The sequence below is a fragment of the Oncorhynchus clarkii genome, chromosome 29, assembly GCF_045791955.1.
Source record: "Oncorhynchus clarkii lewisi isolate Uvic-CL-2024 chromosome 29, UVic_Ocla_1.0, whole genome shotgun sequence".
Lineage (NCBI taxonomy): Eukaryota > Metazoa > Chordata > Actinopteri > Salmoniformes > Salmonidae > Oncorhynchus > Oncorhynchus clarkii.
Window position 1 is genome coordinate 5,284,144 of NC_092175.1, and position 25,696 is coordinate 5,309,839.

The 25,696-nt window shown below is 45.7% G+C and overlaps 1 protein-coding gene across 5 annotated transcripts in view; it reads left to right on the plus strand.

The window, feature by feature from the left end:
* Nucleotides 1-25,696, plus strand: part of LOC139388772 (2-oxoglutarate dehydrogenase complex component E1-like) — a 59,112-nt gene that overhangs the window by 13,225 nt on the left and 20,191 nt on the right. For 2 of the 5 annotated variants that reach the window (XM_071135685.1, XM_071135686.1), the window contains 2 exons: nucleotides 18,780-18,968; nucleotides 19,139-19,232. In XM_071135685.1, the coding sequence (XP_070991786.1) occupies nucleotides 18,780-18,968; nucleotides 19,139-19,232 (283 nt within the window). Of the gene's footprint in view, nucleotides 1-18,779; nucleotides 18,969-19,138; nucleotides 19,233-19,523; nucleotides 19,627-21,032; nucleotides 21,355-25,696 lie in introns of those variants that run through there. The other 3 variants (XM_071135682.1, XM_071135683.1, XM_071135687.1) reach the window with 2 other exon arrangements.

The following is a 25,696-nucleotide window of genomic DNA, read 5'->3' on the forward strand; positions in this document are numbered from 1 at the left end:
TCACATCCTACCATACCTTTGTCTGTACATTATACCTTGATGCTATTTTATCACCCCCAGAAACCTCCTTTTTACTCTCTGTTCCAGACGTTCTAGACGACCAATTCTTATTGCTTTTAGTAGCACCCTTATTCTACTCCTCCTCTGTTCCTCTGGCGATGTAGAGGTGAATCCAGGCCCTGCAGTGCCTAGCTCCACTCCTATTCCCCAGGCGCTCTCTTTTGACGACTTCTGTAACCATAATAGCCTTGGTTTCATGCATGTTAACATTAGAAGCCTCCTGCCTACGTTTGTTCTATTCACTGCTTTAGCACACTCTGCCAACCCAGATGTTCTAGCTGTGTCTGAATCCTGGCTTAGGAAGACCACCAAAAATTCTGAAATTTTAATTCCAAACTACAACATTTTCAGACAAGATAGAACTGCCAAAGGGGGCGGTGTTGCAATCTACTGCAAAGATAGCCTGCAGAGTTCTGTCCTACTATCCAGGACTGTACCCAAACAATTTGAACTTCTACTTTTAAAAATCCACCTCTCTAAAAACAAGTCTCTCACCGTTGCCGCCTGCTATAGACCACCCTCTGCCCCCAGCTGTGCTCTGGACACCATATGTGAACTGATTGCCCCCCATCTATCTTCAGAGCTCGTGCTGCTAGGCGACCTAAACTGGAACATGCTTAACACCCCAGCCATCCTACAATCTAAACTTGATGCCCTCAATCTCACACAAATTAGCAATTTACCTACCAGGTACCTCCCCAAAGCCTTAAACACGGGCACCCTCATAGATATCATCCTAACCAACTTGCCCTCTAAATACACCTCTGCTGTCTTCAACCAAGATCTCAGCGATCACTGTCTCATTGCCTGCATCTGTAATGGATCAGCGGTCAAACGACCTCCACTCATCACTGTAAAACGCTCCCTGAAACACTTCAGCGAGCAGGCCTTTCTAATCGACCTGGCCGGGGTATCCTGGAAGGATATTGATCTCATCCCGTCAGTAGAGGATGCCTGGATATTTTTTTTAAATGCCTTCCTAACCATCTTAAATAAACATGCCCCATTTTTATTTATTTATTTTATTTTACCTTTATTTAACCAGGTAGGCAAGTTGAGAACAAGTTCTCATTTACAATTGCGACCTGGCCAAGATAAAGCAAAGCAGTTCGACAGATACAACGACACAGAGTTACACATGGAGTAAAACAAACATACAGTCAATAATACAGTATAAACAAGTCTGTATACAATGTGAGCAAATGAGGTGAGAAGGGAGGTAAAGGCAAAAAAGGCCATGGTGGCAAGGTAAATACAATATAGCAAGTAAAACACTGGAATGGTAGTTTTGCAATGGAAGAATGTGCAAAGTAGAAATAAAAATAATGGGGTGCAAAGGAGCAAAATAAATAAATTAAATACAGTTGGGAAAGAGGTAGTTGTTTGGGCTAAATTATAGGTGGGCTATGTACAGGTGCAGTAATCTGTGAGCTGCTCTGACAGTTGGTGCTTAAAGCTAGTGAGGGAGATAAGTGTTTCCAGTTTCAGAGCTTTTTGTAGTTCGTTCCAGTCATTGGCAGCAGAGAACTGGAAAGAGAGGCGGCCAAAGAAAGAATTGGTTTTGGGGGTGACTAGAGAGATATACCTGCTGGAGCGTGTGCTACAGGTGGGAGATGCTATGGTGACCAGCGAGCTGAGATAAGGGGGGACTTTACCTAGCAGGGTCTTGTAGATGACATGGAGCCAGTGGGTTTGGCGACGAGTATGAAGCGAGGGCCAGCCAACGAGAGCGTACAGGTCGCAATGGTGGGTAGTATATGGGGCTTTGGTGACAAAACGGATTGCACTGTGATAGACTGCATCCAATTTGTTGAGTAGGGTATTGGAGGCTATTTTGTAAATGACATCGCCAAAGTCGAGGATTGGTAGGATGGTCAGTTTTACAAGGGTATGTTTGGCAGCATGAGTGAAGGATGCTTTGTTGCGAAATAGGAAGCCAATTCTAGATTTAACTTTGGATTGGAGATGTTTGATATGGGTCTGGAAGGAGAGTTTACAGTCTAACCAGACACCTAAGTATTTGTAGTTGTCCACGTATTCTAAGTCAGAGCCGTCCAGAGTAGTGATGTTGGACAGGCGGGTAGGTGCAGGTAGCGATCGGTTGAAGAGCATGCATTTAGTTTTACTTGTATTTAAGTGCAATTGGAGGCCACGGAAGGAGAGTTGTATGGCATTGAAGCTTGCCTGGAGGGTTGTTAACACAGTGTCCAAAGAAGGGCCGGAAGTATACAGAACAGTGTCGTCTGCGTAGAGGTGGATCAGAGACTCACCAGCAGCAAGAGCGACCTCATTGATGTATACAGAGAAGAGAGTCGGTCCAAGAATTGAACCCTGTGGCACCCCCATAGAGACTGCCAGAGGTCCGGACAACAGACCCTCCGATTTGACACACTGAACTCTATCAGAGAAGTAGTTGGTGAACCAGGCGAGGCAATCATTTGAAAAACCAAGGCTGTTGAGTCTGCCGATGAGGATGTGGTGATTGACAGAGTCGAAAGCCTTGGCCAGATCAATGAATACGGCTGCACAGTAATGTTTCTTATCGATGCCGGTTAAGATATCGTTTAGGACCTTGAGCGTGGCTGAGGTGCACCCATGACCAGCTCTGAAACCAGATTGCATAGCAGAGAAGGTATGGTGAGATTCGAAATGGTCGGTAATCTGTTTGTTGACTTGGCTTTCGAAGACCTTAGAAAGGCATGGTAGGATAGATATAGGTCTGTCGCAGTTTGGGTCAAGAGTGTCCCCCCCTTTGAAGAGGGGGATGACCGCAGCTGCTTTCCAATCTTTGGGAATCTCAGACGACACGAAAGAGAGGTTGAACAGGCTAGTAATAGGGGTGGCAACAATTTCGGCAGATCATTTTAGAAAGAAAGGGTCCAGATTGTCTAGCCCGGCTGATTTGTAGGGGTCCAGATTTTGCAGCTCTTTCAGAACATCAGCTGAATGGATTTGGGAGAAGGAGAAATGGGGAAGGCTTGGGCGAGTTGCTGTTGGGGGTGCAGTGCTGTTGACAGGGGTAGGAATAGCCAGGTGGAAAGCATGGCCAGCAGTAGAAAAATGCTTATTGAAATGTTCAATTATGGTGGATTTATCAGTGGTGACAGTGTTTCCTATCTTCAGTGCAGTGGGCAGCTGGGAGGAGGTGTTCTTATTCTCCATGGACTTTACAGTGTCCCAGAACTTTTTTGAGTTAGTGTTGCAAGAAGCAAATTTCTGCTTGAAAAAGCTAGCCTTGGCTTTTCTAACTGCCTGTGTATAATGGTTTCTAGCTTCCCTGAACAGCTGCATATCACGGGGGCTGTTCGATGCTAATGCAGAACGCCATAGGATGTTTTTGTGTTGGTTAAGGGCAGTCAGGTCTGGGGAGAACCAAGGGCTATATCTGTTCCTGGTTCTAAATTTCTTGAATGGGGCATGTTTATTTAAGATGGTTAGGAAGGCATTTAAAAAAAATATCCAGGCATCCTCTACTGACTGGATGAGGTCAATATCCTTCCAGGATACCCCGGCCAGGTCGATTAGAAAGGCCTGCTCGCTGAAGTGTTTCAGGGAGCGTTTTACAGTGATGAGAGGAGGTCGTTTGACCGCTGACCCATTACGGATGCAGGCAATGAGGCAGTGATCGCTGAGATCTTGGTTGAAGACAGCAGAGGTGTATTTAGAGCGGAAGTTGGTTAGGATGATATCTATGAGGGTGCCCGTGTTTAAGGCTTTGGGGAGGTACCTGGTAGGTTCATTGATAATTTGTGTGAGATTGAGGGCATCAAGTTTAGATTGTAGGATGGCTGGGGTGTTAAGCATGTTCCAGTTTAGGTCGCCTAGCAGCACGAGCTCTGAAGATAGATGGGGGGCAATCAGTTCACATATGGTGTCCAGAGCACAGCTGGGGGCAGAGGGGGGTCTATAGCAGGCGGCAACGGTGAGAGACTTGTTTTTAGAGAGGTGGATTTTTAAAAGTAGAAGTTCAAATTGTTTGGGTACAGACCTGGATAGTAGGACAGAACTCTGCAGGCTATCTTTGCAGTAGATTGCAACACCGCCCCCTTTGGCAGTTCTATCTTGTCTGAAAATGTTGTAGTTTGGAATTAAAATGTCTGAATTTTTGGTGGTCTTCCTAAGCCAGGATTCAGACACAGCTAGAACATCCGGGTTGGCAGAGTGTGCTAAAGCAGTGAATAGAACAAACTTAGGGAGGAGGCTTCTAATGTTAACATGCATGAAACCAAGGCTATTACGGTTACAGAAGTCGTCAAAAGAGAGCGCCTGGGGAATAGGAGTGGAGCTAGGCACTGCAGGGCCTGGATTCACCTCTACATCGCCAGAGGAACATAGGAGGAGTAGAATAAGGGTGCGGCTAAAAGCAATAAGAATTGGTCGTCTAGAACGTCTGGAACAGAGAGTAAAAGGAGGTTTCTGGGGGCGATAAAATAGCATCAAGGTATAATGTACAGACAAAGGTAAGGTAGGATGTGAATACAGTGGAGGTAAACCTAGGTATTGAGTGATGAAGAGAGAGATATTGTTTCTAGAAACATCATTGAAACCAGGAGATGTGTGGGTGGTGGAACTAATAGGTTGGATAAGGTATAGTGAGCAGGACTAGAGGCTCTACAGTGAAATAAGCCAATAAACACTAACCAGAACAGCAATGGACAAGACATATTGACATTAAGGAGAGGCATGCTTAGTCGAGTGATCAAAAGGGTCCAGTGAGTGGAGAGGTTGGTTGAGGGTCACGGCGATTTAGACAGCTAGCCAGGCCATCGGTAGCAAGCTAGCATAGGATGGAGGTATGTTGTTAGCCACCTCTTGCGTTCGGTCAGTAGATTAGTGGGGTTCCGTGTGGTAGAGGGGATTAATCCAAATCACACAACAACAACAAGAACAATAGATATAGTTATAGAGGCCCGAGAAGAAAACATAATAATAATAATAAAAATAAATAAATTGTCCGATTGTCTATTCAGATAGCAGCCGGTAAGACAGCTAACGGTTAGCGGGCCGCAGATGGGCGTTCAGGTAACGTCGCGACGGAGGAGCCAGCCGGAACTCCTTCAGGTAGATAACGTCGGCAGTCCAGTTGTGAAGGCCCGGTGGGGCTCCGCGTAGGCAGTAAAACGGGTCCGGATAGGTGACTGCAGCCCAGGAGTGAATGATGGAACTCAGGAGTGATTGACGGAGCTGGCAAGCACCGGAACAATCGATGTTTGCTCCGGAATCGACGAAAGCCGACTCACACGGATAGCAGCTAGCTAGCTGTGAGATCCGGGTATGAATGTCCAGAGAGCAGTTGAAATCCAGGGACATGGAGAGAAAAATTGGTCCGGTATGTTCCGTTCCGAGCCGCACTGCGCCGTACAAAACTGGCGATAGATTTTCGATAGATTTTCGAGGATAAGGATAGCTGATGACCACAAACCGTGGTTAGCTGAATACTAACGATATGCCAGTAAAGAAGCTAACTAGCTTCTGATTAGCTTCTGGATTAGCTTCTGGGCTAGCTCCTGGCTAGCTTCTGGCTAGTTTCTGGCTAGCTTCTTGGAGTTTCTGGCTAGCTTCTTGGAGGATTACAGATCTGAGGTAAATAATACTTTTTTATAAATATAAATTGGTGAGGCTGGTTGCAGGAGAGTGTTTAGAAGATGAGTTGATGGAAAATAAAAATAAAATGTATGTGAAAAAAGTTGTAAATATATATATATATATACAGGACACGATAAGACGAGGACAAAAGACGTCTGAACTGCTATGCGATCTTGTCGGTGTGACTTAGAATACGTGGACAACTACAAATACTTAGGTGTCTGGTTAGACTGTAAACTCTCCTTCCAGACCCATATCAAACATCTCCAATCCAAAGTTAAATCTAGAATTGGCTTCCTATTTTGCAACAAAGCATCCTTCACTCATGCTGCCAAACATACCCTTGTAAAACTGACCATCCTACCAATCCTCGACTTTGGCGATGTCATTTACAAAATAGCCTCCAATACCCTATTCAACAAATTGGATGCAGTCTATCACAGTGCAATCTGTTTTGTCACCAAAGCCCCATATACTACCCACCATTGCGACCTGTACGCTCTCGTTGGCTGGCCCTCGCTTCATACTCGTCGCCAAACCCACTGGCTCCATGTCATCTACAAGACCCTGCTAGGTAAAGTCCCCCCTTATCTCAGCTTGCTGGTCACCATAGCATCTCCCACCTGTAGCACACGCTCCAGCAGGTATATCTCTCTAGTCACCCCCAAAACCAATTATTTCTTTGGCCGCCTCTTCTTCCAGTTCTCTGCTGCCAATGACTGGAACGAACTACAAAAAGCTCTGAAACTGGAAACACTTATCTCCCTCACTAGCTTTAAGCACCAACTGTCAGAGCAGCTCACAGATTACTGCACCTGTACATAGCCCACCTATAATTTAGCCCAAACAACTACCTCTTTCCCTACTGTATTTAATTTATTTTTCTCCTTTGCACCCCATTATTTTTATTTCTACTTTGCACATTCTTCCATTGCAAATCTACCATTCCAGTGTTTTACTTGCTATATTGTATTTACTTCGCCACCATGGCCTTTTTTTGCCTTTACCTCCCTTATCTCACCTCATTTGCTCACATCGTATATAGACTTTTTTATACTGTATTATTGACTGTATGTTTGTTTTACTCCATGTGTAACTCTGTGTCGTTGTATGTGTCGAACTGCTTTGCTTTATCTTGGCCAGGTCGCAATTGTAAATGAGAACTTGTTCTCAACTTGCCTACCTGGTTAAATAAAGGTGTTCTCAACTAGCCTACCTGGTTAAATAAAGGTGTTCTCAACTAGCCTACCTGGTTAAATAAAGGTGTTCTCAACTAGCCTACCTGGTTAAATAAAGGTGTTCTCAACTAGCCTACCTGGTTAAATAAAGGTGTTCTCAACTAGCCTACCTGGTTAAATAAAGGTGTTCTCAACTAGCCTACCTGGTTAAATAAAGGTGAAATAAATAAATAAAATACAAACCTATTGCTCTTCTGAACGTGGATAGAAAATTGCTTTTTAAAATCCTTCCCACATGACTAGAGGACTTATTGCCACTAATTGTGAAATGAGACCACACTGGCTTCATTAAGGACCGTAATAATGTCAGGCGGCTTCTTAATGTTATTCAAGCCTACCAACGAAGTGCTGTGGATGGTCTTGTGCTCTCCCAAGATACTGAAAAAGCATTTGACCGTGTGGAGTGGTCCTACCTATTCTTTGCTCTAACTAATTTTGGTCTAGGTGACAACTTTCTGAAATCCTCAGTCTACTGTCCTTACTAATGGGCTAAGGTCAAAAAGCTACACCACACACAGAGGTACCAGACAGGGATGTTCTTTGTCCCCTCTCCTATTTGCGCTCGCTATGGAGGCCATCAGAGTAACACCTGCTATACAGGGTCTGCTCATTGGTGACATTCATCATAAAATAAGTTTGTATGCTGATGATGTTTTGATATTCAAAATGAAAATTTGCATGGGAAATCTTTCCCGTTTGTTTTGTTATTGCATTTTCTCACCTGTCCCTAAATGTATTTGCTGCTCGAGAGAAGTAGATGAAAGAGAACTTTACCAATGTCAAATAGATTGAAGCATTCTATCGATGTGTGACATATTTTCTGGTGAGCAAGTGTTTATTTAGTCTACTAGGGCAACAAGTAATGACAGAAGAGAAGCTGCATGTATAGTATCTAATTATAGACAAGTTGACTTAACAAATCCAGAGTGGTACAGCAGTCTAAGGCACTGCATCTCAGGGCTAGAGGCGTCACTATATAGACCCTGGTTTGATTCCAGGCTGTATCACAACCGGCCGTGATTGGGAGTCCCATAGGGGGGCGCACAATTGGCCCAGTATCGTCCGGGTTAGGGTTTGGATGGGGTAGACCGTCATTGTAAATAAGAATTTGTTCTTTAACTGACTTGCCTAGTTTATTAAAAGGTTAAATAAAAAATATATAAAAAAAAAAGCTTGTGAATATGTGAATAGGATGTTATTCCAGAACAGATTTGTTCCATGTGTTTTGTGAGGTTGTTATTTATTCTCAGTTTCAGGAGGCCAGAGAAGAAGGTTTCTGATTAGGAACATTAGTTCATGGCAACGTGTTGTGTTAGAATGACGTAGCTGTCAAAAGACAATGGACTTATTTTTGGGATTTGTGTATATTGTCAGGTATTACTGCACTGTTGGACCTAGGAACACAAGCACTTCGCTACAACCGTGATAACATCTGCACAAATGTGTACGCGGCCAATCACATTTGATTTAGCGTGTGTGTGTGTGTGTGTGTGTGTGTGTGTGTGTGTGTGTGTGTGTGTGTGTGTGTGTGTGTGTGTGTGTGTGTGTGTGTGTGTGTGTGTGTGTGTGTGTGTGTGTGTGTGTGTGTGTGTGTGTGTGTGTGTGTGTGTGTGTGTGTGTGTGTGTGTGTGTGTGTGTGTTGCAGACACCTTGGGGAAAACGTGGAAAACGTAAGCTGACTCCTAGCTCCTTCACAGCCATATAAGGAGTCATTGCCATGAGGCGGTTTCAAAAAATGCTGCACTTCCTGATTGGATTTTTATCTGGGTTTTTTCTGTAACATCAGTTCTGTGGCACTCACAGACAATATCTTTGCAGTTTTGGAAACGTCAGAGTGTTTTCTTCCAAAGCTGTCAATTATATGCATAGTCGAGCATCTTTTCGTGATAAAATATCTTGTTTAAAACGGGAACAGTTTTCATCCAAAAATTAAAATAGCGCCCCCTATATCCAAGAAGTTAAATATCCCAGAACCCTGATTATGAAATGGTGTGTGTTACTGCATCCCAGTATTTAGCCAGCTAAAGAATCCTGGCTGGCCCACTTTTGAAGCATTCTCAGGCTCCTGCTCTGTTCAACCAATGCTTAACATGGCTTACTGACCTAAAAACCAAGCCCTAGAAACTACTGTTCACTTAATGTTACTGTTCATGTTATTGAAAAGTATTTGTCACAAGTGTAGAGAGGAGTAGGCAGGAGGTAGTCGCAGGTTTAGAACTACTGAACTTATTAAAGCACTATATATCTAAAAGCGGGGCAAAATAATAAAGTACTCAGGAAATAGTAGGAGAGATTCCTCTCAGGTAAACAAGTAGCATTTACAATGACCGACAAAGACAAATGACAGAGTGAGTGTATACAGTGATAGTGGGGATTGGAACCAGGTGTGTAATGGTGATGAGACAAGTCCGGGGTTGATGAGTGAAGGGCGTTTGCCAGCAGCAGGTTCGGCAGCAGCTAGCAGCTTGGGGACGACCCCGGAGACGCGGGACAACGCCTGTGGACGGCCTGAATGAGAGAATGGTCCAGGATGTCACGCGCCGGAACCCAGCCCCGCTCTTCGGGACCGTACTCCTCCCAGTCTCCCAGGTACTGGAGTGACCTCCATGACACCTTGAGTCCAACAGACTGCGGACGGAGAACGCCGGGGCCCCCTCGAAGCCAAAGGGAGGTGAGGTGCAATGTGAGGTCCAGCACTACCCACGGGACCAGCTGCCACCATTCTGAGGATAGATACATGAAATGAGGGTGGGATACGGTAATTGACGGGGAGCTGAAATCTGTACGTCATCTCATTGACTCTCCTCAGGTTATTGAACAGCCCCAGAAACCACGGGCTCAGCTTCCGGCAGGGCAGGCGGAGGGGGAAATCCTTCGTAGAAAGCCAGACCCTGTCACCGGGGTGAGAGACCGGGGACACTGCGGTGGCGATCAGCCTGCTCCGTCTCCTGGAGGACGACGCGCTGGAGAAGGGTGTGCGCTGTGTTTCATACCTCCTCCTCATACCGGAACCAATATACACCGCATGAGCCTCGATCTGACTCCGGTGCCAGGCCCGGCTGATAGCCTAGAACACACTGAAAGGGTGTGAGGTTAGTGGAGGAGTGACGGAGGAAGTTTGGTGCATATTCTTCCCAAGGCAGAAACGCAGCCCAAGCCCCCGGCCGGTCCTGACAGTAACTACAAAGGTACCTACCCAGTTCCTGATTTATCCTTTCCACCTGCCCATTTGATTGGGGACAATACCAGGAGGTGAGCCTGACCATGACACCTTGTCATTCCATGAAGGGCTTCCAGACACGGGAGGTGAACTGAGGATCACGGTCAGACACAATGTTCTCTGGGATCCCGTAGTGTCAGAAGACACCGCAGTCTGCATGGCCGTAGGAAGACCAAGCAGAGGAATCAAACGACAGGCTTCGGAAAACTGGTCCACCACGACCAGGATGGTGATGTGCCCTTCTGAGGGGGGAAGATCTGTGACATAGACCATGGAGAGATGGGATCAGGATCATTGTGGAACGGACAGCGGGTGGAGTTTTCCATAGGGAAGGTGTCTCGGTGTCTTTCTCTGTGTGCAGGTGGAGCAAGAAGAGACGTAAACCCGGATGTCCTGGGCTAAGGTGGGCCACCAGCACTTGGTGGAGAGACAGTTGATTGTATGGGCTATACCCGGGTGCCCCTTCGCTGCTCGAATATACTCTAGGTTCCGGTGGTACTTCTTAACAAGGAATGGGTGTTGAACACCCTCCAGCCAGTTGCCACCAAGTTTTCCAGCACCTTCTTGACAGCCAGCAACTCACGATCCCCCAGGTCGTAATTCCGCTCCGTAGGAGACAGCTTCCGTGAGTAGAAGGCGCATGGATAGAGTTTAGGCTGCGATCCAGTGCGTTGGGAGAGAATAGCCTCTACTCCAACCTCTGAGGTGTCCACCTCCACGATGAAGGGAAAAGATGGGTCAGGATGAGCCAGAACAGGTGAGTTTGTAAAATGTTCCTTGAGCGCACAGAAGGCTTCGTTGGCCTCCTCAGTCCAGCACAGCTGTCTAGGACCTACCTATCAAGAGGGGGGTGAGAGGGGCCACCACTGTGCTGATACCCCTAATGAAGCGCCTGGAATAGTTGGCAAAACCTAGGAAGCTCCGGGATAGAGATGTGGGTGGCCTGGTTTGGACTTTCCACAGAGGATGCACAGATAGACACAGATAGACACCTCCCCTGACACTCCTGCGACCAACCCAACAAACTCCTCTCTGTCCACGATATCCTTGGGTTATGCAACTGTAACCAGGAGAAACCTAAAACTACGGGGTGTGCAGGAGAGTCTAAGATGAGGAAAGTGATGCGTTCATGGTGGTTGTGAGCAACTGTGAGGGAAATGGGAATCGGTCCTGTTCCTAGGGGACGCTTGTCTAGGGCATGAACTGGGATAGGGGGTTGTAAAGGGACTAGAGGAATGCGAAATGATCAGGCCACTGGCCGGTCTAGGAAATTACCTGCAGTACGTGAGGCCATTAGGGCAGGACTCGGTGGGGGGCCGGGATAGTCCGGGAAGGTGACAGGAAGGGGGACGGGCTGGGTGGACAGAGAGGAGCAAGGCACATCCGGTGTACCTGGGAAGAAGCAGGAGCGCTCCTCGGGCCTATCGCTTCGTCGCCTGGTTCCCCTTCTGGGACAGGTGTTCCAGGGGTGGTCTGACTCCGCGCAGTAGCAGCAGAGACCCTGTTGATGGTGGCGTTAATGTTCCTCTGGGGGAAGGTGCATCATGCCCACCTCCATGGGCTCAGTCTCGCTGAAGGTTCCTGGGAGAGACCCGAACCCCCGGGATGGGCGACGACGGGCACGCAGGAGATTATCCAGGCGGATGGCCATGACAATGAGCTAGTCCAGCGTGAGGTCCTCATCGCGACAGGCCAGTTCGGTCTGGACGTCCGTCCGTAGCCCGCAGGGGAAACCCGTCAACAGGGCCTGGTCGTTCCAGCCAGTGGACACAGCCAGCATCCGGAAATCCACCATCAAATCACCTCCCTTCTCAGCCCCTCTGTAGGGTGGTCGAAAACTGCACAGAATAGTTAGGTCAAGCACTCGTAGGACTGCACTTCTGGACCGCCCCTCTCCCAGACGGCGTGCACCCACTCCAGAGCCCAGGCTGTCAGTCCCGAGATCACCAAGGCCACCTTGGTGGACATTGCTGATCAAGACCGGGTGATGTAGATCGTGGCTGGAACAACCTTGGGGGCTGGGAAGGTGGTGGTGGTGTAGCCTGCAGCTGGCGTATGGTCCGGAGCACCTCGTCCATGGCAGTCCCGAGGGGCTCCAGGCACGAGTCGTGGTCTCCTATAGCGGAGAGGTCGGGATGTCCTGCTGCTTCCTGTTCTCTTGGGTCGGTCATTCTGTCACAAGTGTAGAGAGGACTAGGCAGGAGGCAGTCGCAGGTTTAGAACTTCTGCATTTATTAAAGCACTATATACACTGCTCAAAAAAATAAAGGGACACTTAAACAACACAATGTAACTCCAAGTCAATCTCACTTCTGTGAAATCAAACTGTCCACTTAGGAAGCAACACTGATTGACAATAAATTTCACATGCTGTTGTACAGGTGGAAATTATAGGCAATTAGCAAGACACCCCCAATAAAGGAGTGGTTCTGCAGGTGGCAACCACAGACCACTTCTCAGTTCCTATGCTTCCTGGCTGATGTTTAGGTCACTTTTGAATGCTGGCGGTGCTTTCACTCTAGTGGTAGCATGAGACGTAGTCTACAACCCTCACAAGTGGCTCAGGTAGTGCAGCTCATCCAGGATGGCACATCAATGCGAGCTGTGGCAAGAAGGTTTGCTGTGTCTGTCAGCGTAGTGTCCAGAGCATGGAGGCGCTACCAGGAGACAGGCCAGTACATCAGGAGACGTGGAGGAGGCCATAGGAGGGCAACAACTCAGCAGCAGGACCGCTACCTCCGCCTTTGTGCAAGGAGGAGCAGGAGGAGCACTGCCAGAGCCCTGCAAAATGACCTCCAGCAGGCCACAAATGTGCATGTGTCTGCTCAAACGGTCAGAAACAGACTCCATGAGGGTGGTATGAGGAACCGACGTCCACAGGTGGGGGTTGTGCTTACAGCCCAACACTGTGCAGGACGTTTGGCATTTGCCAGAAAACACCAAGATTGGCAAATTCGCCACTGGCGCCCTGTGCTCTTCACAGATGAAAGCAGGTTCACACTGAGCACATGACAGACGTGACAGAGTCTGGAGACGCCGTGGAGAACGTTCTGCCGCCTGCAACATCCTCCAGCATGACCGGTTTGGCGGTGGGTCAGTCATGGTGTGGTGTGGCATTTCTTTGGGGGGCCGCACAGCCCTCCATGTGCTCGCCAGAGGTAGCCTGACTGCCATTAGGTACCGAGATGAGATCCTCAAACCCCTTGTGAGACCATATGCTGGTGCGGTTGGCCCTGGGTTCCTCCTAATGCAAGACAATGCTAGACCTCATGTGGCTGGAGTGTGTCAGCAGTTCCTGCAAGAGGACGGCATTGATGCTATGGACTGGCCCGCCCGTTCCCCAGACCTGAATCCAATTGAGCACATCTGGGACATCATGTCTCGCTCCATCCACCAACGCCACGTTGCACCACAGACTGTCCAGGAGTTGGCGGATGCTTTAGTCCAGGTCTGGGAGGAGATCCCTCAGGAGACCATCCGCCACCTCATCAGGAGCATGCACAGGCGTTGTAGGGAGGTCATACAGGCACGTGGAGGCCACACACACTACTGAGCCTCATTTTGACTTGTTTTAAGGACATCACATCAAAGTTGGATCAGCCTGTAGTGTGGTTTTCCACTTTAATTTTGAGTGTGACTCCAAATCCAGACCTCCATGGGTTGATAGATTTGATTTCCATTGATTATTTGTGTGTGATTTTGTTGTCAGCACATTCAACTATGTAAAGAAAAAAGTATTTAATAAGAATATTTCATTCATTCAGATCTAGGATGTGTTATTTTAGTGTTCCCTTTATTTCTTTGAGCAGTGTATATCTAAAAGCAGGACGAAACCCAAAGTACATAATAATAAACCACTCAGGAAATAGTAGGATAAAAGAAACATTTACAATGACCGACAAAGACTTCTTCTTTTTTTTCTTTTAACGACGGTTGACATCCAATTTGTTGCATTACCACCACCTACTAGACTGGAGTACAACTCCCTTATACTTTGCTACCGTCTAATACTACACTCACCATTTTCAAAATTATATAAAATCAAATGAACACCCCCCTACTCCACTAATTATATGTATTTATTCCCACCTCATGCCATCATCCTGAAAGGATGGGACATCATCACTTAACACACCCTGTAACTCTTCTGATGTAAAGTCTCCCACACCAAAATGCATGAGTCATACAGGATGACTTATATATCCTAACTTCACTTTGTCGAGTAAGGACTCAACTTCAAAACTCAAAAGAACAGACAATGACTCTTCTCTTTCCCCACTCTCACCACCCTGTCTGCGTCGCATCAAATGACGAGCATCACATACACCGGGAATCTTTCCCCTCAGCTGGTCAACTTTTATATCTACTGCTACCCCAGTTATCACTCCTTTCATTGGTGCCCTTTTCTTGAGAGCGAAACAATTCACTTTTCTTGCCCCAATTGGTTTTACTCTGAGCGCCTTCTCCCTTTGACGAACAGAAACACAAACAATTATTACTAGACCACTTCTGGTTACCCTCATCGATTCCACATTACTCAAGTCTTTTTTTCACCCACCATGAAACCACAAATGGATCAGCCAAAAGGCAAGAGTCCACTTTTTCCATAAACTTCTTTTTACTGTCACAGACTCATCTTTTTCCTGACCCTCAATGCATTCCTCGGTCTTCGATAACTTCACCACACCTACCACCTCCGATACTTCACCCTCATACACTTCCATTTCTCCTCCTGTCTTCAGCTCCCTCTTGCTTACACTTTCTACCATTCTTCTTTAGCAGACCATCTCCCTTTTTTCCACCATTTTTATCCGACCCTCTTCTTCCCTCTCTCTCTTAGACCTCCTCCCTCTCTTTTTCCAAGTATATGTCTCCTTAAGATAATACTGCACTACTCCTGACAATCATCTTGTTCTTTCTCTAAGGACTCCATTTACACCACCTCGCTGCGTCCTTTGTTTCCGGCATCACCGACAATGACAAATGACAGAGGGAGTATATTTACAGTGATAGAGGCACCAGGTGTGTAAAATGATGATGAGACAAGACCGGGGTTGATGAGTGAAGGGCGTTTGCCAGCAGCAGGTTCAGCAGAAGCTAGAAGGCCGGCGATGCCGAACGCCTGAGCTGGACAGGAGGGGGAGCCAAAGCGAAGGCTGGTGTGACAGTATTGAATGAACGTGTAACTGCATGTTATTGTACATCAAGATTTGTATATTGTAGAGTCGTTTTTGGCTCAATGACAGCGTTTTGATCAGATTAAAACCTGCAAATATTGCAAAACCTATTCAAAAGCACTCACTGTGACTGATATGGTATGGGTCACATCCAAAAGAGAAATGCACTAAATTAATATTGTTTGTTTTCTCCCCTTGTGCTAAATTAGTTTAAAGGGCGACTGCACTTCCTCCTTTGGCCTCATTTTAGATTTGGTTCATTAAGAAATGCTAGCAGCCATGACTGTATTCAAACGTGAGTTGGTTTTGGGGTGTGGTTTGATGTGGGTGTCTTTTGTGTGTGGTCGCAGGTGGCAGAGTTGGCTAAATTATTTAGCCAATTAGCTTCAGCTAGCTGGTGTGCGACCGTGGCAAAGTTGGTTTGACTTTCGATAGCCTATCTCTGGGGCTAGTTAGGGAAATGAGACAACATTTTGTAAATATTTTAAATGCTTTCAATATTTGTACATGTGTAGTGGAAAAATAAAGACAGTGAACGATGATGAAGGCCAGTGATGAAGGTGCATCGAGCGACTTGCTGGCGCCAAAGCCCAGAATGATGACAATCACAATTTATGGAATTGGTAGAATGGTAGAATCTCAATGGAGAGGTGAAGACTTATGAATTTATGAACTTGAATTGACTAAATGAATGTTACTGTGTGAATTAAATTGTCATGTTTGGATTGTTTCAGGAGTTCATAAAGACCTATGAATTTTTATTTTAATTGTTTTTTTTTAAATAGAAAGTAGTTATATCCAAGAATGTTGTTTTAATGTTTTGAGCCATGCAAAGTGATGTTAATTAGATTATGGGAGATACTGGGATTTGGCGCTCTTGGAAGAATAAAAGCTGGGTTTAAACATTGATCATGGAGTCATTGGTAAACCGACCTCCTGATATACGCTTGTATGTCATAGTGGTGAATTTTCTATGCTGTTAAAGACTTATTTTCATTGTGAAGATTTCTGGTATGTACCATTTGTTAACTGTATTCTTATTGCGTAACTGTAATAAATCAGATAATTTTTTTAATGGATACAAACCGTAATCTTCTAACTGTGCATCTCTGAGCTGAGGGTTAACTCAATATTTTAATGCTAGGACATTGATTGCACAATATTAGCTCTTTGTTCCTTAGCCTCTTAATAATTGCATAACGGTAAACCTAGACACGTGCGTCTTATAATATTCTGGCTCTCAACCTTGGCTATACCCACTGGATACAATTATGTGCTTATAGCCTTCAAATAATTATGGAGTCAGATATTAGAGGCATAGACCCTCTACACTAATTCTCTGTATTCCTCAGAGGAAGTGAATTTCCACTATTCTACATATGCATTTCAACTATTTATAGTTCATTTGAGGTTTTTAAGTCCTTGAAATTCTGAGCTATTGAAATTGTAACATATTGTCCCATGTATATTGTGTAATTTACCTAAGGTCCCTAACTAGCCCAATATGGATATCCAAAGATTATTTCCAAATTGATGATTTCTTGTGTGCTGCCAGCTGTGGGCAGGATAGAAACAAACCCAACCTTCATTTGTGTTGTGATGCAGTCACGACCAGAAGTCTTACAAAACAATGTTTTGGACGAGACTGACTTGATGACCAAAATTATCCTATTTCTACTTTGTAGTCAAATTTGACAGTAGAATATAAACTCAGCAAAAAAATAAATGTCCCTTTTTTAGGACTCTGTCTTTCAAAGACAATTCATAAGAATCTAAATAACTTCACAGATGTTCATTGTAAAGGGTTTAAACACTTTCCCATGCTTGTTCAATGAACCATAAACAATTAATGAACATGCACCTGTGGAACGGTCGTTAAGACACTAACAGCTTACAGACGGTAGGCAATTAAGGTCACAATTATGAAAACTTAGGACACTAAAGAGGGCTTTCTACTGACTCTGAAAAACACCAAAAGAAAGATGCCCAGGGTCACTGCTCATCTGTGTGAACGTGCCTTAGGCATGCTGCAAGGAGGCATGAGGACTGCAGATGTGGCCAAGGCAATAAATTGCAATGTCAGTACTGTGAGACGCCTAAGACAGCGCTATAGGGAGACAGGACGGACAGCTGATCATCCTCGCAGTGGCAGACCACGTGTAACAACACCTGCACAGGATCGGTACATCCGAACATCACACCTGCGGAACAGGTACAGGATGGCAACATCAACTGCCTGAGTTACACCAGAAACACACAATCCCTTCATCAGTGCTCAGACTATCCGCAATAGGCTGAGAGAGGCTGTACTGAGGGCTTGTAGGCCTGTTGTAAGGCAGGTCCTCACCAGACATCACCGGCAACAACGTGGCCTATGGGCTCAAACCCACCGTCATTGGACCAGACAGGACTGGCAAAAAGTGCTCTTCGCTGACGAGTTGCGATTTTGTCTCACCAGGGGAGATGGTTGGATTCGCGTTTATCATCGATGGAATGAGCGTTACACCGAGGCCTGTACTCTGGAGCGGGATCGAGGGGGAGGGTCCGTCATGGTCTGGGGCGGTGTGTCACAGCATCATCGGACTGAGCTTGTTGTCATTGCAGGCAATCTCAACACTGTGCGTTACAGGGAAGACATCCTCCTCCCTCACGTGTTACCCTTCCTGCAGGCTCATTCTGACATGACCTTCCAGCATGACAATGCCACCAGCCATACTGCACGTTCTGTGCGTGATTTCCTGCAAAACAGGAATGTCAGTGTTCTGCCATGGTCAGCGAAGAGCCCAGATCTCAAGCACGTCTGGGACCTGTTGGATCGGAGGGTGAAATGTCTGGGAACTTGCAGGTGCCTTGGTGGAAAAGTGGGGTAACATCTCACAGCAACAACTGGCAAATCTGGTGTAGTCCATGAGGAGGAGATGCACTGCAGTACTTAATGCAGCTGGTGGCCACAGCAGATACTGACGGTTACTTTTGATTTTAAACCCCCCCTTGTTCAGGGACACATTATTCAATTTCTGTTAGTCACATGTCTGTGGAACTTGTTCAGTTTATGTCTCAGTTGTTGAATCTTATGTTCATACAAATATTTACACATGTTAAGTTTGCTGAAAATAAACACAGTTGACAGTGAGAGGACGTTTCTTTTTTTGCTGAGTTTTTGTTTCTGACTCATATCGATACCACATAGGTTGTTGTCTAAATGAGAAGTTGTTTTTTAGGGTCAGTTGCTCTTTAACGTTGGCTTGGCGACCTAAGATCAATAGATACTATTAGGCAATGCAGTTGGTAACTACCATGTACCAAATGGTGTCTTGTAGTGGTGCTAGGTTTTAAATTAATCCCAAAGAAGCAAAAGTAATTCATAGGTTTTTACTGTGTAATTACCATTTTACCATGTCATTTATTGGTAAATAAATACCTGGCATACCTGGATTGGTGGTTTTCTAACCAAGCCCTCTTTCTGTTATTTTTCTCTCTCTCTCTCTCACTCTGCAGTCATGGGATATTTTCTTCCGGAATGCCAACGCGGGGGCGCCACCAGGCGCAGCCTATCAGAGCCCTCCTCCTCTGGGTGGTGCTGCTCTGGGATTGGCTAACGCCCAGGCGATGGTCGGGGTGCAACCTAACGTGGAGAAGCTGGTGGAGGACCATCTGGCTGTACAGTCGCTTGTACGAGCATACCAGGTACTGTACACACACACACACACACTGACACACTGAGTGTAATACCTGTGTTTAGGAGGTTCCTTTGAATACACACACACACTTATGCACCTTATATTATTCACACACACACACACACACACACACACACACACACACACACTGAGTGTCATTGCACTGTATGTGTCTAGGTGCGGGGGCACCACATAGCCAAGCTGGACCCTCTGGACATCAGTGTTGTAGACTTTGATGAGGCCCCAGTAATGGTGGGCTTGAAAAAAGTTGGTGAGAAACGTGCGCCCGCCTGCCTCGCCTCGCTGCCGTGTGTGTGCCAACTCTGATTAAGCTACTCATTTTTTTAACCTTTCTGATTGATTGTCTTACTTTCTTCTTCCTCTGTTCTCCCTTCGTTTATTCTTTATCTTTTTCCCTTTTTTGCTTTCTGGATTTATTTTGTCTTTCACCTCTTTTTGATTTTTCTTTCCCCCCCTCTGCTATCTTTTGCGGTTTCGTTTATTTTTCATATTTGAATTTGTCCCCTCCCTTCTTCCGAACTTGCCCCCTGCCCCCCTGTAGATTCGGGGTCACCACGTGGCACAGCTGGACCCTCTGGGCATCATGGCTGCCATCGACCCAGGCCCTCCCCCCTCTGACATCATCACCTCCAATGACAAACTGGGTGAGGAGAGGAGGGGAAGGGTTAAGGGGTAATTGAGACTGACAGGTTTTAGGCCTTAAATATAGTCTGTCTACATACTGTATCTAACCCTAACCCACACCCCTATCCTCACCCTCCACATGGTTTAACCCACCTGTCACCAGCCTGTCACCCAACTATGTAATTTCCTTAGCGTGTACTATAGCACACATGCTGCTTCGTCTAGCAGTATAGTAAACTATATATGTGTCTGTGCTAGTGTTGCATATTCCATGGGTAAATATTGCATGCCGCCATTTTGTTTCATTCATTCTCACTCACATTTAGGGCACAAAGTCAGATTGTCGCACTGTTAAACCATGGGATCTAGTTATGTCTCCAGTAGGGATGCACAATATATCGGTGAACATATCAGAATCAGCCGATATTAGCTAAAAATGCCAACATCGGTATCGGCCCGATGTCTAGTATAACGCCGATGTGCAAAACCGATGTCAAAGCTGACGTGCATACCAATATAACGTAGGTAGATGACGTAATGACGCACGTAAAATGTTGCACTACACGTGCAACACAGCATTCCTAACCTAGCCCACAATGTCTGCTGTGTGGATCGAGCAGTCAACAAGTCGAGCAGTCATTTGAAAGAGTAAGAAAATTTCAGCGAGACAACTCAAAGGCGAAATCCATTATTGCCAAGATAATGGGATTCATTGCCCTTGACAATCAACCGTTCTCTGTCGTGGGTGATGTTGGCTTTCGCCGACCGGTCAAGCACCGGTACACGTTGCCCTACCAGAGTTACACAGTAATAGCGTCACTGCTATTAGCTTCACGACATACTATGGAAGGCCGTTTGGGTCAATGTTGTGTGTTCTGAATTTGCATGTGCAAGCCAAGCGCCACCACTACTATCAGTAGCACTGTCAAAGCTGTACAAAAAAGTCTGCAAACAAGCAAACACCAGTCACGAATGATGTATTTACAATACCGGGTTGGTAATAAAGCATTATTTGTTCAACTGCAACTGGTGCTTTAGCCTGGTACCTAGCTAGCACCAATACAACCAACCTGAAAACAATGACCAGTAGAAACTGCAGTCATTTTCATTTTTCTTAGCAATGATTTAGGAATCCTTGTGAGTAAATATTAGCAAGGTAGCCACTTGTTGTTCACCTATTGAAATTGAACTTCAGTTCATGAAAATAAATAGCTAGCCAGCTACTTAACCCTGTTGCCCAAAGCTAACGTTATAAGCAGCCAGCTAGCTTCATCTGGCTAGTCAAGCTCGATCGGACCGGGTACCCCAGGTAATCTTAGGTTTTATTTTATACAGTCGGGAGGAACTACTGAATATAAAAGCAACGTCAACTCACCATCATTACGACCAGGAAAACGACTTTCCTGAAGCGGATCCTCTGTTTTGCCCACCACCCAGGACAATGGAGTGGATCCCAGCCGGCGAACCAAGACAACGACGCTGTAAAAGAGGCAGACGAAGCGGTCTTCTGGTCAGGCTCTGGAGACGGGCACGTCGCGCACCGTTCCCGAGCATACTACTCGCCAATGTCCAGTCTCTTGACAACAAGGTTGATGAAATCCGAGCAAGGGTAGCATTCCAGAGGGACATAAGAGACTGTAACGTTCTTTGCTTCACGGAAACATGGCTCACTCAAGACACGCTATCGGAGTTGGTACAGCCAGCTGGTTTCTTCACGCATCGCGCCGACAGAAACAAGCATCTTTCTGGTAAGAAGAGGGGCGGTAAGAAGAGGAACTCAAGTCCTTCTGTTCACCTGATTTAGAATTCCTCACAACCAAATGTGGAACGCATTATCTACCAAGAGAATTCTCATCGATCATAATCACAGCCGCATATATTCCCCCCCAAGCAGACACATCGATGGCCCTGAATTAACTTTATTTGACTCTATGTAAACTGGAAACCACATATCCTGAGGCTGCATTCATTGTAGCTAGGGATTTTAACAAGGCTAAACTAAAAACAAGACTCCCTAAATTCTATCAGCATATCGATTGTGCTACCAGGGCTGGTAAAACCCTGGATCATTGTTATTTTAACTTCCGTGACGCATATAAGGCCCTCCCCCGCCCTCCGTTCGTTAAAAGCTGACCACGACTCCATTTTGTTGCTCCCTGCCTATAGACAGAGACTAAAACAGGAAGCTCCCACGCTCTGGTCTGTTCAACGCTGGTCCGACCAATCTGATTCCACGCTTCAAGATTGCGTCGATCACGTGGATTGGGCTATGTTCCGCATTGCGTCAAACAACAACATTGACGAATACGCTGATTCGGTGAGTGAGTTTATTAGCAAGTGCATCGGGGATGTCGTAACCACAGCAACTATTATAACATTCCCCAACCAGAAACCGTGGATTGATGGCAGCATTCGCGCGAAACTGAAAAAACACTGCTTTTAACAAAGGCAAGGTGACCGGAAACATGACCGATTACAAACAGTGTAGCTAATCCCTCCGCAAGGCAATCAAACAAGTTAAAGCGTCAGTATAGAGACAAAGTAGAGTCGCAATTCAACGGCTCAGACACGAGGTATGTGGCAGGGTCTGCAGTCAATCACGGATTACAAAAGGAAAACCAGCCCGGTCGCAGACCAGGATGTCTTGCTCCCAGACAGACTAAACAACTTCTTTGCTCGCTTTGAGGACAATACAGTGCCACTGACACGGCCCGCTACCAAAACCTGTGGACTCTCCTTCACTGCAGCTGACATGACTAAAACACTTAAACGTGTTAACCCTCGCAAGGCTGCAGGCCCAGACGGCATCCCCAGCCACGTCCTCAGAGCATGCGCAGACCAGCTGGCTGGTGTGTTTACAGACATATTCAATCAATCCTTATCCCAGTCTGCTGTTCCAACATGCTTCAAGAGGGCCACCATTATTCCTGTTCCCAAGAAAGCTAAGGTAACTGAGCTAAAAGACTACCGTCCTGTAGCACTCACTTCCGTCATCATGAAGTGCTTTGAGAGACTACTCAAGGACCATATCACCTCCACCCTACCTGACACCCTAGACCCACTCCAATTTGCCTACTGCCCCAATAGGTCCACAGACGATGCAATCGCAACCCCACTGCACACTGCCCTAACCCATCTGGACAAGAGGAATACCTATGTGAGAATGCTGTTCATCGACTACTGCTCAGCATTTAACACCATAGTACCCTCCAAACTCGTTATCAAGCTCGAGACCCTGGGTCTCGACCCCGCCCTGTGCATCTGGGTACTGGACTTCCTGACGGGCCGCTCCCAGGTGGTGAGGGTAGGTAACTACATCTCCACCCCGTTGATCCTCAACACTAGGTCCCCACAAGGGTGCGTTCTGAGCCCTCTCCTGTACTCCCATGACTGCGTGGCCATGCACGCCTCCAACTCAATCATCAAGTTTGCAGATGACACTACAGTGGCAGGCTTGATTACAAACAATGACGAGATGGCCTACAGGGAGGAGGTGAGGGCCCTCGGAGTGTGGTGTCAGGAAAATAACCTCACGCTCAACGTCAACAAAACAAAGGAGATGATCGTGGACTTCAGGAAACAGCAGAAGGAGCACCCCCCTATCCACATCGATGGGACAATAGTGGAGAGGGTAGTAAGTTTTAAGTTCCTCGGCGTACACATCACGGACAAACTGAATTGGTCCACCCACACAGACAGTGTGGTGAAGAAGGCACAGCAGCGCCTCTTCAACCTCAGGAGGCTGAAGAAATCCGGCTTGTCACCAAAAGCACTCACAAACTTTTACAGATGCACAATCGAGAGCATCCTGTCGGGCTGTATCACCGCCTGGTACGGCAACTGCTTCGCCCACAACCGTAAGGCTCTCCAGGGGGTAGTGAGGTCTGCACAACGCATCACTGGGGGCAAACTACCTGTCCTCCAGGACACCTACACCACCCGATGACACAGGAAGGCCATAAAAATCATCAAGGACAACAACCACCCGAGCCACTGCCTGTTCACCCCGCTATCATCCAGAAGGCGAAGTCAGTACAGGTGCATCAAAGCAGGGACCGAGAGACTGAAAAACAGCTTCTCTCTCAAGGCCATCAGACTGTTGCCATCAGACCACCACTAACATTGAGTGGCTGCTGCCAACATACTGACTCAACTCCAGCCACTTTAATAATGGAAAAATGTATGTAAAAAATGTATCACTAGCCACTTTAAACAATACGACTTAATATAATGTTTACATACCCTACATTACTCATCTCATATGTATATACTGTACTCGATATCATCTTGCCTATGCCGTTCTGTACCATCGCTCATTAATATATTTTTATGTACATATTCTTCATCCCTTTACACTTGTGTGTATAAGGTAGTTGTTGTGAAATTGTTAGGTTAGATTACTCGTTGTTTTCGCTACACTCACATTAACATCTGCTAACCATGTGTATTTGACAAGTAAAATTTGATTTGATGTGTTGTGAAGCTAGCCACAATAAGGATTAGGCACAACAGTGGAATTTGCGGTTTGTCTTCAAAATAAAAGTACCTCTTTGAAAGTGATGCAGAAGGTTACAATAGTGGACTCATGCCATATTTAGACTAGATAATGCTAGGTAAGGTTTGAATGTGAAGCAAGGAAATGGGGTTTCAGTCTACTTGGTGACACCCACAGAAGAGTTTACGCCAATATTAGCTTTGTAGTTCTTATCGCGGGACTGTGAAATCACCTCCCCAGTCAGCCTATTGTGTGTATTGACATTCATATTGCACTGTACAGCTTTACCTAACGATTGGGGATCAATGAATTGGGGTATCAGTCTACTCTATACCCAATATATTTTTCCCAATGCCCTCCTCAGAGTTATCAGACTCCAAAACATCCACGCAGTATTGTTTTTCCTCGGGAATGGGGTTCAATGCACAGTTGTTTCAGAGTCCCGCAATAAGAGCTACGATGCTAATGTTCTCTTGGTGTCATTGAATAGACTGATATGTCATTGATCCACAATCCATAGGTAAGGCTGTACAGTGAAATAAGTATGCCCCCAATGCAATTCTAAAGTATAATACATCCAGTGTGATTAATAACAGATTTTTGTCAAATTAAGAAATTATAATTTTTTGTGGATTTTATATAACAACCTTGTTTAGCATGATCTATTCAATTATGGCATAATTCTACTATTTGTATTAATTTGCATCACTGTTAATGACATACTTTTATTTTGAAGGCTAACCGCAAATTCCACTATTGTGGCTTATCCTTATTGTGGCCTGCTTCACATAGATGGGTCCGACCACCATTAATCAAATAAGAACTGTCTTATAAATTAGGGTTATTTTAGATGACACCTAGCTATATAGTTAGCTAGCTAACTATTGCTACTGAAACAGATTATGTCATTTTGCTATGTTTTTGGGGAAGAACTTTGTTTGCATCAATGAGCTAGCTAGCTTTTTTTATGACCAGCACTGTAGGTGCGCGAGACAACTTTACCAGCATCATAGCATACGTATCGATACATCGTTGTGACATATGAAATACGAGTGATAGTGTAATCAATGTGTAATAACTACGTTAAAAAAATGATGAACACGTTAAATTATTATGTGACGTGCAGTCATATTCAGGTCCTGATTGGTCAACAAGCTTATTTGACACGGCATCCAAACGACATTCTATAGTATGAGAAATCCTGGTTGAGAATGAAACGACTGAACAAATGAACAACAAAACAGCACAGCAAGTACGTGAAAGAAATAGGTTTTGATTATATTTTACTGGTAATGGGGACATGCCAACAAAATAACTATTTGGTCTGTGTGTGTGTGTGTGTGTGTGTGTGTGTGTGTGTGTGTGTGTGCGCGTGTGCACGCGTGTGTGTGTGTAACCTTTATTTAACTAGGCAAGTCAGTTAAGAACAAATTCTTATTTACAATGATGGCCTACCCCGACCAAACCCGGACGACGCTGGGCCAATTGTGCTCCACCCTATTGGACTCCCAGTCACTTCTCTTCTGCACTCTTAGAAAAAGGGTTCTTTGACTGTCCATAGGATAACTCATTTTAGATCTCTTTTGGGTTCCATG